This window comes from Gopherus flavomarginatus, chromosome 3 (genome assembly GCF_025201925.1).
Source record: "Gopherus flavomarginatus isolate rGopFla2 chromosome 3, rGopFla2.mat.asm, whole genome shotgun sequence".
In the NCBI taxonomy this organism is placed as follows: Eukaryota; Metazoa; Chordata; order Testudines; family Testudinidae; genus Gopherus; species Gopherus flavomarginatus.
Genome location: NC_066619.1, coordinates 100,285,355 through 100,305,216, shown reverse-complemented (window position 1 = coordinate 100,305,216; position 19,862 = coordinate 100,285,355). Strand labels below are relative to the sequence as shown.

At 42.2% G+C, this 19,862-nt stretch overlaps 1 protein-coding gene across 4 annotated transcripts in view; it reads right to left on the bottom strand.

Annotated features, from left to right (window-relative positions):
* The window catches only part of PCSK5 (proprotein convertase subtilisin/kexin type 5), a 300,518-nt gene that overhangs the window by 202,492 nt on the left and 78,164 nt on the right, over positions 1-19,862 (bottom strand). For all 4 annotated transcript variants that reach the window (XM_050944093.1, XM_050944095.1, XM_050944094.1 and 1 more), the window contains exons 4-5: positions 4,009-4,152; positions 962-1,038 (exon numbers count right to left, since the gene is read on the bottom strand). In XM_050944093.1, coding sequence (XP_050800050.1) covers positions 962-1,038; positions 4,009-4,152 — 221 coding nt within the window. The remainder of the gene's footprint in view (positions 1-961; positions 1,039-4,008; positions 4,153-19,862) is intronic.

Genomic DNA, 19,862 nt, shown 5'->3' with positions numbered 1-19,862 from the left:
ATGAGCAGCATAGAATCCTGTGGCACCTTATAGACTAACACACGTTTTGGAGCATGAGCTTTCGTGGGTGAATACCCACTTCGTCAGATGCAAGAGGTCAGACTTGCATCTGACGAAGTGGATATTCACCCACGAAAGCTCATGCTCCAAAACATGTGTTAGTCTATAAGGTGCCACAGGATTCTTTGCTGCTTTTACAGATCCAGACTAACATGGCTACCACTCTGATATTTAACAGATGAGTAACTCTGCCAGGGGCCCCAATGATAGTGCTGGGCCCTTCCAGGTGCCCCAGGAATGGGACCAAGAGCCTCCCAGAGAGATTCTTGGATCATTAAAAATAACTGCTGAATAACATTGAAAAAGAAGTTGATCTCCAAAGGAAAAAACTATCTTTCAAACAGAAATATCTAACCATCAGCAGCAAAGGACGTACAATTACAATCAGAATGAATTACCATTCATGTATTTGTTAGTTAGTTTTAAATTGCCTCTAGTAAAATCACACACATACAAAACTCCATTAACTTTGAATTAAAGTTGCTCAAGTGTATTTTCTCACAACACCACAAAAACTAAGTGCAAGGAAATCATAAGCTAAGGCAAAGTCCACACAAAACAAAGTACCAGACTCCAACAATTTGCTTAGAAAATTCTGAAAAAAGGTTAGACTTGCCAAAAAACAAACTCAAAATGTGTTCATTTTTAAATGCTTAGAACTCTAATTAATGGATTTACTTATAAATTCTCAGATAAGTGCACCCATCTATTCACAGAGTGAGTGCTGTACAGTGTGTGAGGAGACACCCTATATTATATATACATAACACAGAGTTAAATGCAAATCTCAATGCTTTATGGAGACATTCGGGTGCATCCCTACTACACTGGCAGATTTGGTATGTTCTGCTTGAGGCATTGCATTTAAAATGTCAAACATGCCATAGTGAACAGGCCTTACTTGTTTTCATTGCTGGCATCATACCGAGGCATGGGGTCAATATCGTTGCTATTGACATCATAGCTGGCGTTCGAATCCTGTAACCAACAGAAAAAATAGAGAGAGAACCAGTTTCTCATTAATTAGCCATTGACTCATGTGGCCCACATACATTCTTCAGCAGGTTTCTACAAGAGAGTAATTGGGTTAACTAACATTCCTGAGGTTTTGTGATGTTTTAGGAAAGGATCATATGGTCAATAATTACAGGATTTACATTTTTAAAATTTTGTTTTGGAAAGGCTGGAGGATAACAAATACATTAGACACAAGTATTTTTGAACAATCATTATAAAATAGGAAGAGCTGTTTGTCACATATGTAAATTTATTACATAAAACCCTATACTCCTCCTCTGAGACCTCTGTATATAACGCCTGAAAAAGAGACTAGGTTTGCATTAAATGTATCTAGGTTCAATAACAATTGGATATAGTTTAAGAAAAGAAAAATTCCCAAAATGTTAGGAAGCAGAAATCCTTTATATTCCTTTAAGAAAATATTCCTACATAGTGTTGACATACATAACACAAACTATACACTCTGGAAAAGAATATACCTTCTTTTTTCAGGGAGCATAACTATTTGTAAAGTATGTGAAATGTGTGTTTTTGCCATATTTTCCGCATTTACCACGATTCTTCCTGTTGAAAATAGTTTATAGTGCAAACAATTGCTTGTTTTTGTGGCTTCTGTTAACTGATGTGGTAGCACGTGGTGTGTTGACATGGCAAGTGGTTCCTTTTAATCTCTTCTTTGTTCAAAACCAGTTACCACATCCACCTCAAATTTTCCTTTTTGTTGCCACATAGAAGGCATTTGTCATCAAACCAGTGAATTGCCCTGGAGAAATTCCTCACTGGCAGGGGAGAAAGTAGGGGAGGTAGTAAATAGCTGCATTTACATTCACTGGAAGTATAGGACTGGGATAAACTTAATGACATCTGATACAATCTCAGCTGTTCTATGAGGGAGGAAAGTTGTACCTAACTTGTTTAAATAACCTATGATGTGGGAATTAACATGAAAGATTTAGTGCACGTGAAGATCAGATGAATCTTAAATTGACAAAGCTATATCCTGTCATTGATTTTTAGGCAGAACTTCCTGTTTTCAAAAGAGAGTTCATATACAGGATGGATGGCAGGATTTGGCCCTAAGTGTGGCTAATTCAAAATCAATGGCTTTAGAACTGCGGACTCATCTCTAACTTTTTGGACTGGATGTTAATGACAGCGTCATGTCTATGGCCTTGGCTACACTTGTGAGTTACAGCGCAATAAAGCAGCCCCGGGCACCCTAGCTCGCTCCCCGTCCACACTGGCAAGGCATGTAGAACGCGCTGACTCCACAGCTAGAGTGCTGCTGTACTCCACCTTGGTGAGTGGAATAACGTTTGCTGCGCCCCCGCTGGAGCACCGCGGCACCAGTGTGAACGAGTTTGTTGCGTTACTGTGCTATGATCAGCATCCAGAAACGTCCCATAATCCCCTTAAGTCAAGTGACCGCTCTTGTCATTGTTGTGAAATCAGCTGCAGGAATGCAGAAATGCCCTTTCAAAGCTCTGCTACAAGAAGCTGGCTGCTTATCAGCTTGGAGAAAAAGCAAATATTTACTGTTTGCTTTGACTGAGTGAGAGAGGGGTGGGGGTGGGGGGGCTGAACTTACAAGACAGGATGCTGGCACACTCTCAGCACCTCAAAAACCCACCCTCTCTCCCCCCACATACACACAACATACTCCCTGTCACATTCCACCCCATTTGAAAAGCACGTTGCAGTCACTTGCATGCTGGGATAGCTGCCCATAATGCACTGCTCCCAGAGGCGCTGCAAATGCCACAAATGTGGCCATGCCAGTGTGGACAGATGGCAGCACTTTCCCTATTGCACTCTACAAAGGCGGGTTTAACTCACAGCGCTCTACATCTGCAAGTGTAACCATGCCCTATGTCTTGAATGCTCTGTCAGGACGAAATTCACCTCTACAGCTAGAACACATGAGAATTTCATCCCAAATGCACTCATTTGTTTTCTTCACTGCATTCATGTACAGGATGCACATTCCATTTCATAAAAACAACAAGACACCCAAGGTCGTGCACTTCTGCATCATGACTATGCTTGTCGCCTAGAATAATCACCCTAGCAATGCACTGCCCTGAGATTCTAAATAGCTTGAAAGGACAATGTCAGCTTTGATAAGATAAAAGGTTTACCTACCAAGAGAGAAGCCTCTATGTACATTAAGCAAATATTCCTATTTATTTTAAATCAATTGTTTAAATGTGACAAACACAAGCAGACAGAAAACCTATAAGGCCATAGGAAACTTACAATAACCAAAGGGCATAGTTCCCCTCTCATTTAGAGTAGTGTAAATTGGGGCTAATGTCATTGGAATCAACAGAGCTATACTGGCGAGACCTCAAAGTGTTGCAGATGAGTGCAAGTCACATATCTTTTTTTCCTTACATTTTTTCTAGCCATAGGATGGTTAGCTTGAACTTCAATAAATACTCAGGAGGATATAATTAAGTTAAGGCCTTCAAAAATGGGCTATTATCTCTCTAGATAAATATTTTTGGCCTACCAATGTTTATACTCTCCCTTTAGCTATATACTCTTGAAATTAACAGATGTGTAGCATATTCAAAAGCTCTGAGAGTGATGGTGGTGGGAGGACCACAGGTCAAAGTGTTTAGATATGAGGTGAAAAATGATGAGCTCATTGAATTCAACCCCCTCCTTATATTCCATAAGGATACAGATTCCTTATGGAAGACATATCAGATATTAAACTGACATTATACAAGATATTATCTTACAGATTATTTCCATATGAAAAAATATAACTTTTTGTAATTTCCTTCCTTGCTGTTATAGAAAATCTTTCTTTCGTTATTTCTCTCTTGCTCCATCAACCAGAACAACACAGTCAACTTTCTACAAGCAGCAATCTTAATTCTGAATAATAAAACAGCATTCTGAACTACTACAAAGACTCACATAATTCTGCATCAAGTCTGGGTGGGTTCTCTCAATGCCATCATCCAGGATAGTGATCACGACATTCTTTCCGGTGTAGCCTCTCTTCCAAGCACCTACTATGTTCATATCTGACTGACAGTGATGGGTGTTATCACTGCAGTGCTAAAGAGAGAAGAGGCGATAAATGCATTGGATGTTGGAGATAATTGAACAGTGGGGGGAGGGAGGGTTGGGATTATTAGCTTATTCATTATCATAACCAATTAAATTATCAGCAGATGACTGTATTGATTTGAATAGCAGATACGGAAGATCAGTGTCTTCATCAACAAATACCAGGAAAATTTAAAAGAAACGCTAAATGAAATGGAAATCACTAGAACTGCTTATTTCTTTTTAAATACTGAACAGTAGGAAAGGGCAGCTATTAGTTATGATGCTCAATTAGAAGCCCTGTATTAAATGAAACACATTTTTTTTCTGACCATTCGATGTGCTCATTGGAAATGTGCATTTGAATTTTTCAGCAAAACAAATCATATTTGGATAAAAGCAGACAAATGTCTGTAGAGAAACAGCCCTGGAAACAAAACCTGCTTTTTGGAGCTTACTTGCTGTATAATTTCTTTACTGGGTGTCTGGAAACTAATCCAGATTCATTTCTATCTACAAAAGAATGCTTTTGGCAGGTTTTGTGCAATATCAGCAGGAGATGAGCAGCACTTAAGAACCTGTAACCAAAACAACCCTCTGAAAAACTTGCAGCTTAAGGTGCCTGATGAATTGTAGATGGCTACAAGTCAACGTGTTGGGGTACAGCTTGCTGAGGAATAGGTGTGGAGAGAAATTAGGGTACATAAAAAGTGAATGACTCTCCTCTGACATGAATACATCCCCCGTTTACGTGAAAAAATCTGGCTTGTTATGGAAATGAGAAATGACACTTGGGTATTCATACACCCCCACTAGCAACTCTCTGACCCATACACAAAGTGGTCCCCTATGAAGCCCGAACCATTCAGACCCTCATCAGTGTTGCTTTTCTCCAACTCAGTGAGAGCAAGGAGGGAAAGAAAGAAAGGAAGAAATGCTTGAACCTAGTATCATAGCAACAGTAGCCACATGAAAGCTCTGAGCGTTCATTCCCCCATCCCCATTTCCTTGCACATGCATCTCAATGTAATGTTTTAGCATTTTGGAAACTGTAAACAGTTCAAGTAAATAAAAAGGGACAGCTTCTGCCCTGACTTACACACAGGGGGAGGGGAATGGGTTAACCCCATTGAAGACAATTTGTTAGCACAGAATGTGGTGTAAATGAATGCAAGATTACTTCTGAGACCGCTCTTACCACTGCCTCCTTCCATTCACCCCCCATGCACCTTGATATAATTTACAAACCAGTGGCTTTCACATGTTTATTAGAGGCTACTAGAGCAAGTTTGCTCTTAAGCATTGTATAAACAAGGCATTTGTACAACTTTAGGGATCAACTCCAAAGAATGTCTAGATGAGGTTTTAAAGTAGAGTTATGTATATCATTCAAAAATGTGCAGACAGCTTGTTTTATAAGGTTAGCAACACTCCATACTTCCTTTTGTGCACACTTTGTGCAGTGACTGCTCAAGACTCTTTGTGATATACCAACAATAATAAAACAGCATTCTGAACTACTGCAAAGACTCACATAATTCTACATCAAGTCTGGTGGGTTCTCTCAATGACATCATCCGGGATGGTGTTATCACTGCAATACTAAAGATTATAACGGTGCTTCACACATAGAGTTCCCTTGTATTTTTCAAAGTGCACTACAGACTTCAACAAATTAATCTTCACAAAAAGCTGTGAGGTAGATAAATATGACTACTGCCATTTTACAGCTGGGAAAACGGAGACATGAAGGGTGAAGTGATTTGCCCAAGGTCACAGAGCAAGTCAGAGGCAGAAGTGGGATGGGAGTTCCAGCCTTCCTGCCCCAGGGTCAATTTACTGAACCTTGCTGACTCTCCATTCCAAGATGATCATACCAGACACCTGTTAGCTAGAGGAGTAGACTTATTAGCCAGAAGCCAATACTAAAAGTGAAGTAGTCTCTAGCAGGTGGGGGGGAAGAGGGTGGCAACGCCTGACAGGAAACACAGCACATAATCCCTCCAGTTTGACAAAATGCAGAAACTTCACCCTTCCTTTCTTCCTGGTTGCTGGGAATGAGGAAAGGGAAAAATGACTCCCAATAACCAACATGCAACCCACCACTAGATCTTTCCTCTTCTCGTTCCTTTCATTGTTCCTAGGCTTGACCCTTTCCCTCTGGGGAAGAACTAGCAGTTCTGGCTGCTCTGCTTCTTGGTCTAGTCCAGTGGTTCTCAACCTGCGGCCCAATCAGCACAGCTCAGTGGCCAATGTGACATCCTCAGGGCCATACGGGTAGTATCGGATGCGGCCCACAATGGTAAATAGGTTGAGAACCACTAGTCTAGTCTCACCACTTGCCCTGGGCAAGTGTTTGGGGTTTTGATTCCTATTCCCCTGAAAGACCCTTGGACCTCTACCAAAAGATGACTCCTTTCTCTCTCAGTGATGTCAGCAGGCTGCCCATGCCTGAATATCTGCTTCTGGGGAAGCAGCAGAGGTTCTCATTGGTCTCTTTCCTGCACATATGTACAAAAAAGCAAGACAAGATACCCCTACCCCATTAGTGAATGATTCACTGATTCTTCTAATATACTGGGACAGATCCTGGCCCCCACTTTATGCTCCAACACCGGGAAGACAGCCAAACTAAATGAGTGGTTGGAGAATCCCCCGGCAAAGGAGAATCTCCAGCCAATATAGAGCTGGCATATCTCTACACCCAGCCCATCCTTCAGCCATACCATAGGTGGCATATAAGGGATGTAAAGGTGGTATAAAGCCACCATCGTTCCCATCCCCATCTCTGCCAAGCACATATCAACCACAGCTGAAGATGCAGTTCATCTTTGTTAAGTGCCATCCTTTTCTTTCAACTCCGACTACGTACAACATCTTTGTCATCTCTCACCATGCCTATGGAACCTCTTCGTCCTCTTCTCACCTCTCCCTCCTAGTCTAGGCAAAATGCTGCTATTAGAATCATCTTCCTCTCCTGCTGCTCTGACCAGTTCTCTGCCTCCATGCTCCCATCTCCTTCTTCCTCTCTCGTCTCTGGCTCCATTTCTTTTTTCCACATTAAATTCAACCTTTTCTCCACCACAAATCCTCTGCCCCACAATCAGTTCTTCTCGCCCTAAATTTGCACCACAAACTGTACCCCACACTTTGAACTGGTGTACCATTTTTCAGGCCAATCTGATTAGGTCTGTAGATTTTAAAGCAGTTTGAAAATTTTGCTTTTAACATAAATGCTCTTTCAACCTCAACTACAGTGCAGTAAAGCACCATCCCATAGTGCAATATGAGAAACAGCCTCCAACTTCTTGTCTACTACAAGTTCTGTCTGCCACCTCTTTAAATCTCTTCTTCAAAATCACTTCTAGCAAGAAATCTCCTGTACAGACTTCCATTCTATCATTCTTCCTAACTGTATTGTGTCTAATCTTTATTTTGTGTTTCATATTCATCTCTCAATTACATTGTCAGATCCTTGGGACAGAGACTTTGTGTTTTAAATGTTTGAAAGCATTGTGTAGATTTACAGAGCTACCTAAATAATGAATAGTCATTAAAATAAGAAAGCAAGTGCCTAAAATTAATTGGACTTTCTGTCAATGGGCAAGTACTGAAGCATCTTATTAATTCGCAATAATGTCAGTGTATTTTCTCTGTTCCCTCTTTTTGGAATATGATTTTTTTTGTGTATGCAGTTGTAGTTTTTGCCCCTAGTCCTGCTTAACTTTACATAAGCACATGAGTTATCTTACTTCAATCAATGGGAATAGTCAGATACACTAAGTTAAATTTGCAGGACTGAGGCTTAATTTATCTTAATCTCTATTGATGTGAAATTCTAAGGACCATTTTTATTTTTGGCTGGCTATTTTAAAATATTGATTAGTGGTCAAATCTATCCCAGCAGTAACCAGACAAAAAACAAACAAACAAACAAAAAACACAGCAACCAACTTTGTTAACATACAAAACCTTGGGAGCAGCAGGTTTTTACCAGATTCATCCATGTAAGTATTGCTGATTGATTTCTCCACCTCTGCCACAGAGAACAGGTAAGTATGTGGAATCCTACCTTCCCACAGACAAGTTAGTTTAGTCACAGTAAAAGAGCATCGTTTTAGCTTTTGCCCACTGCCTGAAGAATATCATCGAAAGGAGTAACAACCCCTCAACCAATATAATTTGACTGAGTTTTTTAAAAAGCAGTTAAAGGATGATGTTTCTCTTTGTACTGTTTAACTGCAAAACGTTATGACACTACAGTTAACGTTAATCAGAAACCTCTGCAGGGGTAGAGAGATTCTTGTGTTCCAAAAATGCTTAGGAAGTGAGAAGATTGTTTTGAGGAAAATTACTGATCTAGAGCTTCCCTCAGGGTATGGCTACACTTACATTTGTACAGCACTGGCAGTTATAGCTGTCTTTGTACAGCTGTGTAGGGAAAGCGCTGCAGTGTGGTCACATTTGCAGTATTTGCAACGCTGTTGGGAGTGGTGCATTGTGGGCAGCTATCCCACAGAGCACCTCGTCCCATTTTGGCGCTGTGGGTTGTGGGAAGGGGACGGAAGGGTGCGGGTCATTCCGCTTCCTGTCCCAACGCTCCATGGTGCATCGCTACACATCCCAGCAGTATGGCGCCATTGTGAGTCTGCAGCACGATTTCTGTTAGAAATGGAGCCCGAGCTGCTGAGGACTTTGCTGATGAATGTCGCCAGGACATCACGTTCGGCAGTTGAGCTATTCCTTCAGCTCCAAAGTGACAGTGAGGAGTCCGACGATGATATCGATTCACCTGACGCGCGTGACAATCAATTGCTTGTGGCAGTAACGGATGTGCTCAGCAGCGTGGAACGCCGCCTTTGGGCTCGGGAAACAAGCACTGAGTGGTGGGATCACATCGTCCTGCAAGTCTGGGATGATGAGCAGTGGCTGCAGAACTTTCGGATGAGAAAAGCCACTTTCATGGGACTGTGTGAGGAGCTCGCCCCAACCCTGCGGCGCAAGGACACGAGATTGAGAGCTGCCCTGCCAGTGGAGAAGCGGGTGGCTATTGCAATCTGGAAGATGGCAACTCCAGACAGCTACCGATCGGTCGTGAACCAGTTTGGAGTGGGAAAGTCGACTGTTGGAATAGTGTTGATGCAAGTTTGCAGGGCCATTAAGCGCATCCTGCTAAGAAGAACCATGACTCTGGGGAACGTGCAGGACATTCTGGATGGCTTTGCACAAATGGGTTTCCCTAACTGTGGAGGGGCGATAGATGGGACGCATATTCCTATTCTGGCACCACCCCACCTGGCATCCGAGTACATTAATCGGAAGGGGTATTTCTCTGTGGTTCTCCAAGCACTTGTGGATCACCATGGGCGTTTCATTGACATTTACACAGGATGGCCTGGAAAGGTGCATGATGCACGCATCTTTTGGAACAGTGGCCTGTTCAGGAAGCTGCAGGCCGGGACTTTTTTCCCAGACCGCAAGATCACAGTAGGGGACGTCGAAATGCCCATTGTGATCCTTGGAGACCCCGCTTACCCGTTAATGCCATGGCTCATGAAACCGTACACAGGGAAGCTTGACAGGAGCAAGGACCGGTTCAACTACAGGCTGAGCCGGGGCCGAATGACTGTGGAGTGAGCTTTTGGCCGTTTAAAAGGGCGCTGGAGATGTCTTTACGGGAAACTAGACTTGGGGGAAAGCAGCATCCCTGCGGTTATATCTGCATGCTGTACCCTCCATAATATTTGTTAAGGGAAGGGTGAAACATTCACTGAGGAATGGACCTCCGAGGTTCAACACCTGGAGGCTGAATTTGCACAGCCAGAGAGCAGGGCTACTAGAGAGGCCCAGCACAGGGCTACAAGGATTAGGGATGCCTTGAGGGAGGAATTTGAGGCTGAAATCCAACAGTAATGTTTGGTGCCTTGCATAGGAGTGAAGTGCAGTGGTTACAACGATTTGCAGTGCCTGTTTTTCCCTTGGGGTACAGTATGTTTCACTTTCTGCAATAATAAAAACTGTTTTAAAAGCCAAGAAATCATTTATTCAAAATACAGTACATAAAAGGGCAGGGGGTAGGGTGCTGAACTGTACATTCAGAGGTTTGAATATGTCCTGCCCGGATTGCTGTGCAATGCCTGCTGCACTTCAGGATTAATATGCTGCATGGTGATGGGGGTTGAGCACATAGGGTAAGGGTCGTAGTTCTCAGGGCTGGTAGGTGAACGTACAGGTGTTGGGGGCAGCTGGTGGTGGTAAGAACCAGGATGATGGAGAAGGGGGTTTTGAGCAAACACTGGGGCACAAGGGAGAGAGCTATGTGAACGGGGGGGAAGGGGGGGAGTTAGTGATCTGCCTGCATGGCTATGAGTGACTGCATACAGTCCGTTTGGTGCGCCAGGAGGCTTATCAGCTGCTTTGTGCTTTTCTTGGTAGCCAATTCCTTTCTCCTGCTTTGTGTTTCCCTCCACTGATGCATTTTCTCTCTCCAGTCCTGCAGCCTCTTATTCTCTCTGGCATACTGATTCACAACTGCTTTCACCAAATCTTCTTTGCTTTTCCTTGGTTTCCTCCTCAAGTTCTGTAGTCATTCAGCAGGCTGTGATAGGGCCAGAGGATTCAAGGACACTCAAAAAAAAACAGAAATAGAAACATTTAATACAGAGGCTGCATTGCTTATAATCACAGTGAAGGAGTTTGTAGACTATTTGTAGCATCATTTACACATAGCAAACATAGCACAGAGAGGCCACAGCAGCGAAGACATGGTGAGTAATGGGGAATGAGTAATTAATGAATCAATGTTTCTGCCGCGACTCACCTGGGAAGGGGAGCTGCTTGAGTCAGGGCTCACTGGGGTTTCTGTGCATTGGGGAAAGCAGAGAGCAGCTGGGGAACCTGCACTGAACACAATCCCTACATTTTCCACAGGATTTTATCCTGGAAGACATCTTGCTGCTGCGGGTTACCTGGGAAGAGCGGGAGGGTCTTCTACAGCAATGTGGATTCCGCCCTGGTCCCTATGCAGCTTGCCTGTGTGCAGCAATGGTCCCCCCACCCCTCATGGCACAGTGGCGTGGACGCCTTAGCCTGACTGGGACAAGGACCACGGTGGCTCTCCCTATAAACTTGCACAAGCGCATTGCCCACACTCTGGCAGAAACTTTTGAAGAGATTACCGAGGCCAATTACCGCGACGTGATAGACCAAATCAATGGGCTATTCCACATCTAGGCATGCATGCATGCAGCCATAACTCTCCCCCCCCTCCTCTCCCAAAACATTTCCATCTTTAAAATAAAAGCTGCATACCAGGAACCCGCTCCTCTGCTTCTTCTTCATCAACAAGTTCCAGCTGCTGCGACTGGCTAGCTTCCTCCTGGCTTGAGAAGAGCTCCTGGCTGCATGTGTACTGGGACTCCGGGGTGTCTCCCTCCACCTCAGTAGCCTCACTCTCAGTTTCCTCTACACCCTTCCCCTTCTCTCCCTGCTCTGAACTCTCCATCGTGCTCCTCGGATTGGCAGTGGGGTCACACCCAAGTATAGCATCCAGCTCCTTGTAAAAACGGCAGGTCGTGGGGGCAGCTCCTGAGCGGCGGTTTCCCTCACGGCTTTGCAACAGGCACTCCGCAGCTCCTTTACTTTAACCCTGCGCTGCAATGCGTCCCGTTCATGGCCCCTTTGCAGCATGGACTTTGATATCTGGCCATAGGCATCATAATTTCTACGGCTGGAGTGCAGCTCTGACTGCACAGCTTCCTCACCCCAAACACTGATGAGGTCCTGCAGCTCGCAAGTGCTCCACGCTGGGGCTTGTTTGGGGCGTGGAGGCATGGTCAGTGATTGATTGATTGATTGATTGCACTCCACACCTGGTTGAGCAAACAGGAAGGGGATTTTTAAAATTCCTGGGGCATTTAAAGGGTGGGTCACTGAGCCCAGGGCAGTGGAGTGCGAAATGATGAGCAGAGTGGCTGAAAAGGTATGCTGGGATACCTCTTAATACCGTGGAGGCCAATAACAGCGCTTTTGGGGGCCGCACTTGATGAGCAGCGCAGCATCACCAGCGCTGGAATCGCTACACCCCAAGCAGACCAGGTGTACAGCCAGCGCTGCAGCCAGGGAGTTGCAGCACTGGCTGTGCTTTGCAAGTGTGGACACAGAGTGAGTTGCAGCGCTGTAACCCCATCACCAGCGCTGCAACTCTCCAGTGTAGCCAAGCCCTCAGACTTGCAGTTCAAGTCTCACAGAGGTGAGATGCCAAAAGAATCACTTGGATGTGGACAGTTTGGAAGCTATTTCTGCAATTAAGAAACAGACACAGTGTTCAGCTATTAAAGGGGTTTTCTGTTATCTGCTGCATTTTTTCAATGCCAGACTTGCCTGGAGTTTCGTAGTTATTGTGTTACATCCTCTCTCATAAGAATGGCCATACTGGGTCAGATCAAAGGTCCATTTAGCCCAGCATCCTGTCTTCTGACAGTGACCAATTCCAGGTGCTTCAGTGGGAATGAACAGAACAGGTAATCGTCAAGTGATCCATCCCCTGTCGCCCATTCCCAGTTTCTGGCAAAGAGGCTAGGGATACCATCCCTCGCCACTGATGGACCTATCCTCCATGAATTTATCTAGTACTTTTTTGAACCCTGTTATAGTCTTGGCCTTCACAACATCCTCTGGCAAGGAGTTCCACAGGTTGACTGTGTTGTATGAAGAAATACTTCCTTTTGATTTGTTTTAAACCTGCTATTAATTTAATTGGTGACCCCTAGTTCTTGTGTTATAAGGAGTAAATAATATTTTCTTAATTACTTTCTCTACACCCATCATGATTTTATAGACCTCTATCATATCCACCCTTAGCTGTCTCTTTTCCAAGTTGAAAAGTCCCAGTCTTATTAATCTCTCCTCATACAGAAGCTGTTCCATTCCCCTAATCATTTTTGTTGCCCTTTTCTGAACTTTTCCCAATTCCAATATATCTTCTTTGAGATGAGGCGACCATATCTGTATGCAATATTCAAGATGTGGGTGATCATAGATTTATATAGAGGCAATACGATATTTTCTGTCTTATTATGTATCCCTTTCTTAATTTTCCCAACATTCTGTTAGCTTTTTTTATTGCCACTGCACATTGAGTAGATGTTTACAAATGTAGCTCATTGTCATTATCATTATTTTAACGTTTTCTGCCTGGTGTGCTAATTTCAGAGGTCTGATACTGGCTATATCCAGTTATGGATCAATACCAAAATGGAATTGATAGACTGAGGAACCAGTAATCATCTTAAAGTCAATATCTTGTGACATTCCAGAGCCAAAAATGAATTTCGAGGAAAGCTATATAAGGCATTTTATTCTGTCTTTGACAAGTTTTAAACAGCCCATCTCTCATGAATTATTGATGCTATGCCCTCTGAAAGCTATCACACGGTACAAAACACTGGTTTCCAGCAGTTCTTGAGTTAACAGTGGTTAAAGATCATGTCAAAGATCTGGCAGATTTAGAACTAATTTGGTAGAACAGTACAAGTACTTTAAAGCCCAGTAAATCTTCCACCCATTAGCCCCACCCCCCCAACTAGAAATTAACAGGGAAAAAAGAACCTTGTAAAAAGACAGGCTCTTCCTGATTTTCACACAGAACAATAGTAAAAAGAGTCTTGCCACAGGCAGTAGACCTTGCAGTTTATGGTACACATTCTTTAAGTCTAGGAGCTTCATCCACTGTACTATACAGCATGGTAGAATATATGATGTGGTAAAGTTGCACAGGGTCAAACAGGTAGAACAGTAAGACTGGTCAAGGGCAAATTATTTGGCCTTGAACAACCCCTAAAATCCATGCATAGAGGGAACAGAACTACATGGAGCCAAGAGGTGGGTCTGCATGGAGCCAAAAGGTGGTTAACCAAGGGGTTGTCAAGGGAAGAGACTTTCTGCCTCTTCTGTGAGAGGAAATTCAGTGTTGGACATCTGGTTAACCACTAGCTGCCAGGATGGTCAGTACAACATATATGCAAGCAGCAGAGTTTAGTTGCTCTTAGCTTTAGTGGAGTTGGCTTACTGGTGCCAGGTTCAAGTCCATTTGATACTTTTGATATGAAACAAGCTTCATGTTGAATGAAGGGGAGGAAACATCTGTTACCACAGTGAAGGATGAGCTTCTAAAAGTCTAAATAGATAGCAAGATCCACTGTTAAAATGGCCTATATGATTCAATATAAACAAAGAAAGCATGTTTTCAGGAACAGTATAACTCAGGAACGAATGAATTCATTTTTCTTCATCTTCTCAAATTAGGCAGTTAGTAAATTGTGTTTACTGAGAGATAATATTTTTTAAAATAATTCTTTTTTTAAAGAGTGTTTATCACATTTTTAATGTTGAGTAGAAACTCTTCCATCAGAGCTAGCAATAAATGAAAGGGGGATATTAATTATTAGGAGGAGTTCTTGCAGGAAATAAATATTTTAGTTTTCGTAAATGTAATCTAATATTTATTGCATGTTAAATAGGAAACACTGTCTGCATAGAAACTTCTTTTCCTCTGAGTTTCACCCCTGAACAGTTTTGGATCACCGCATTTTAAAGGCCTATAGATGTTGGAGATATTATAGGGACTGTTTCATCTCATGCTTGAGATGCTTTGGATTAACTAGTATTTGACGTCTGAAAGAACACATTTTACTGAACTGCTACTCTTTCCCATCTGGATCTCTTTCCAATGAAATATTTGAAAAATATACAGTATTAAATATTTAGCATCAAATTCCTCCCTGGTATAACTTCAATGTATTTGACTGAGTTACACCAGAGAAGAATTTGGCTCTTGACCTTTATTGATTTTTCAAGTAAACAAGTAAAATATATTTAGAGGCCAGTGGGAGGAAACAAATCATAAACATATGTTATTTGATACGTTTGTTTAAACAGAGAAGCAGAACAGGGAATCTATGTAAATGGATTCCTTATATTTATAGAACTATCTGTTGGCTATAGGGAAACAAGAAGAAGACAACAGAACCTAATTTATCTCTATGAAAAAAATGAGTTCATGACTCAGGTTACTCTGTGACTTGCCACTAAACTTCTAGTCTTCCCAAGAAGAGAACAATTCAGAATATAGTTAGCTCACATATACACTGAGACTATTTTATCATTTCTCATAACTGGAAATTTTAAAATAAAGATTGGATATTTTTCTGAAACACCTGCTCTGGTTCAAACAGAAATTAATTTAGGGAAGGAAGTCCTCTGGCCAGTTATACAGGAAGTCAGACTAAATAATTGTAATGGTTCCTTCTGGACATATAATTTATGAATCTATTCTACCAAGGACTTTAGGTTCAAAGCTTTTATTGGGCGCTAAACTTATGTACTAGTTTATCAAGTATTCATATTTATTTGGTGATAACTAACCTTGTGACTATACACACACGGATTTGCTGCATGTTGACTTATGGTATCATCAGCTCCAAGATACCACTAAATTAATTTAATTATGGTTCTAATATAAAAACAAAAACAAAACAAAAAAGTCACTATTAAGGCAAAATCTTTGGTCTGAAACAACGTTCACTAAATTCCTTTTGAAAAAAGGGAAACGGTGCATCATATGATACTGTTCTGCAGTAAAACATGCAGGAGGTAAACCTAGCAAAAAATATTTACTAGTGCTCCCTGCATCTGGGATGAGTTTTGAGATCACAGAGAGGGTTGAAGATGTAATTTACTAATCCCGTGGATCCTAGGAATTCATGAAGAAAGAATCCATCCAGACCCATGGATTCAGAGCCTTCTTTGGGGCTCTGTGGCACCATCCTTTACTTGGTAGCCACGTGCCCTGAGGATGCTTCCATTATACATATACCCTACTCCCTTTAGCCTGGGGGGACATCAGAGTGGATCAGAAGTTAATGCTGTTTTCACCTGCTTTAACTCCAGTCTAAGAAAAACTGTGGAAATCCTGTTGGAAAGAGCATATGCACAGAGTGACTGCTCCCTGCCCTGAGTTGTGCAGCCTCACCCAGAGTGGTGTTATTCAAGAAGTGGGAATTATTCCGCAAATACATCCTTCTTTCCATTATGGCCTGTGCATTGTGCTTTTATGTGACCTCCATTAATTCCCACAAAAGAAAGAAGTATCAGAGGATTTTATCGAGAGTCTCATGACATATGGTCCTTTTCTTAAAGTGCCATGTCATGTGATTACACAAAACTCATATTTCACATTTTAAAATTCATGCCTTGTTTGCCCTGAATGACTCTATGATGACCAGAAAACTACTGAAATCAGAAGTGGACCCTGTTAGGTGGGAGTGTCCCAGAGCTCGGGCTGTAGCCTGTGCCTGAATGTCTGCACCACACTTAAACAGCCCCTTAGCCTGAGCCCCGCAAGCCCAAGTCAGCTGGCATGGGCCAGCTGCGGATGTCTAATTGCAGTGTAGACATACCCTCTTAAGCCTTATCTACACTTGTGGTGGCATGCAGAATATGTGTCGCTACATGCCACAGAGAAAAGCAGGCCTCATCCACAATGCAATGTGTAGCTACATGCAGCAGTGAAGGCTTTGGCAGCAGGGAAAGGATCCAGCAGCTTTCAGAGCAGCCAAAGCCTTCCACTGTGGTGGGAAACATCTCAAGCAATGAGGAGGCAGCGGTGTAGTGTAGGTGTGTGAGGCAGTGCTTGGAATGTAGAGAGATGTGTAGGGTATATACCGTAAAGTTCTGGACATGTCTTTACTCACCTAAACAGTGTCTCACTCCTATGTATACCTGTGCTGAGGGGTGTGCAGTGTCTGCAAGCTACATACCAACCTCACTGTAGTCATAGCCTTAGTGCTACATCAAGTTGTTTTGAGAGAGTAGTGGGGAGTAGAGTATGGAGGGTTTTAGTTGATTTTATTTCCTTAGGACTTCCTTGTCCTCAAAAATTGTATTGCTGTAACTATACCACTATAGCAGTGCTTTATTCCAGGATAGCTTATTCCTCTAGGGAAGGGGGAAAAGCTATACCAATATAAAGCACCTTTACCAGTATAATTGCGTTCACAGTATACCAATATAATAATTTTGGTAAAAGCTCACATCCCTAACTGACATAGTTATACTGGTACAAAATCTATGTGTAGACCAGGCCTTATTGTTTGAAAGAAAGGAGATACAAACAGCTTTATTTATCAATAAGAGTCTTTACGCTTTTCAGAGATCACCAATGCCAGGGAAAGAAAAGAGAGGTGGTGAGTGACAGGAAGGCCCTGAACAGCGTTAAAGAGATCAGAGCATAATGAAGCAGGGAAACACAATACACATCCAGAAATTAATCTACAGTACAAATTACTAATGTCATAATCATTGATTCTTGTCTCGTTCCTATAGTATTTTGCTTTGTGTTACTGTTATGACCTTGTCTCTTGGAGGCTCCTTGTTCCCTTTACTTGTCATCATTCACTGTGTTCATTCACACAGTCTCGCCCCTGTTGGGAGGAGAACCTTCACCTCCACAGCTTCTGTCAAATAGAACTGACTTCTTGTAACTCTTTGCCTTATCTCCTGTCAAATCTTGGCTGAAAACATATCTTTTCTCCCTTATTCATGCCTCTTCATTTCTCCTTCACTTTGTTGTTATTTTCAGCTTTATGGCTATATTATTTAACTGTGTAAATTGTTGTAGGATAGAATTTGTATGAAAAATACCGTACAAGGTAAAGTGGCAGCATAATAAAAGGAAGAGAAAAGTCTCATGGAAATGTAACAAGTCTGTGCCATAGAGAGAATTTCAGCTTTTTTTTTAAGCTATTATATTGTATCATGTAAGTAAGCGACATGTGTTTTAAAGATATTTTCAATTTACTTGATATAATGTAATGAGATTTTTGGAGCTATTAAGGACATCTTGTAAATTTGTAAGCAGACAATTTGGAAATTGCACATTATTTACTCAATACTGCAACCACTCACAACAAGGCTAATGGAGGGTTCACCATGTCAGTTTGTACTTTGAAGCTATCATGATGATCTCACAGAAAGTAAAATTCATAATGTTAAGAAAACGTTCCTGATTATGCACAGTTTCAAGTTTTAAATCTGAGTACCTTGGCAATCATTAAATACAATGGGCCAAGTGCATTCTGTAGAACAGGGAGATTTAAAATGTACCTCCCTGCACCATCTTCCCAAAGCTGAAATCAATCATAGAGCAAAACTGAGTAGGTGGAAAAATGTAAATATAAAAATGTGAATGATGATAGCATCATAGAAATGTAGGGCTGGAAGGGACCTTCAGAAATCAAGTCCAGCCACCAGTGCTAAGGCAGGACCAAGCAAACCTAGACTATCCCTGCCAGGTGTTTCTCCAACCTGTTTTTAAAAATCTCCAATGATGAGGTTTCCAAAACTTTTCTTGGAAGCCTATTCTGGAGCTTAACTGCCCTTAGTGTTAGAAAGCTTTTCCTAATATCTAACCTAAATCTCCCTTGCTACAGATTAAGCTCATTGCTACTTGTCCCACCTTCAGGGGACATGAAGAACAATTGATCACTGTTCACTTTATTACACCACTCAACATATTTGAAGACTATTGTGTGTTCTCCTCTCAGTCTTCTTTTCTGAAGATTAAACAACCCCAAGTTTTTTAATCTTTCCTCATAGGTCAGTTTAATCATTTTTGTCACTTTCCTCTGGATTCTCTCTCTAATTTGTCCACATCACTTTTGAAGTGTGGCACCCAGAATTGCATCCAGTACTTCAGCTGAGACCTCACATACAACAAAATAATTACCTCCTGTGTCTTCCATACAACACTCCTGTTAATACACCTCACAATCACATTAGCCATTTTTGCAACTGCATCACTTTGTTGACTCACATTCAATTTGTGATCTACTATAACCCCAAGACTCTTTTCAGCATTATTACACCTAGCCTATTTTGTAGTTGTTCATTCAATTTTTCCTTTCCATAGGTCCAGCAATTTGGGTTGGACAGATGCCTAAAAGTTGAGTTGCTTGCTCAAACACTGAGTGTGAAAGCCTTAGAAGGTCACATCAGGATCCCTTGTGAAATTTCCAGTACATCCTGGCTGGAGCCAAAACCACAAGTTCTGTGAGGAAAATAAAGCCTCTTTCTGTCCCTCTCCAAACCTGAGGTGCAGAGACACATGGAAGTTGAATAAAAGAAGAGCTAACTGATTGCTTCTGAACTTCAGAAACCTTGTCTCCATTAGGTGTTTATATTCATAAAAGGCTGAACAGTTCAATACACGCTTCCCTCACGTAGTAAAGTAATTTCTTATTATTATTCAATTATCTTGTCTGTATTTATTGTGCACAGAGTGCCAGCTGTAAAATCCCACAGTACATTGACGTTTGAGCTTCCTTGTGTTCCCAGGCTTACACTCCTTGGATTTTATGCAGTTTTGATTTTTACCATCCGGAAACCTGTCTCACCCTTTCCTGCAGAAAATCACATGTAAAAGGGGGGGGAAATATCCTTGCCTTTGAAGTCACCCATCTCTCCCTCCAGTAGGAGGGGTTTGCAGGACAGTAGAGAGGGCAGGAGGTGTGGCATCTGCATCTGTACCAAGATCTGCAGGGTTATCCCTTGGGTCTCAGAGCATCCTTGCCTCAGGGCCCAGGCTGCCGTTGACCTCCCCCGACATTTGCACCCTACAGCCTACCAGGGTGCTGAGTGGGACTTAATGCTGAAACTGTCAA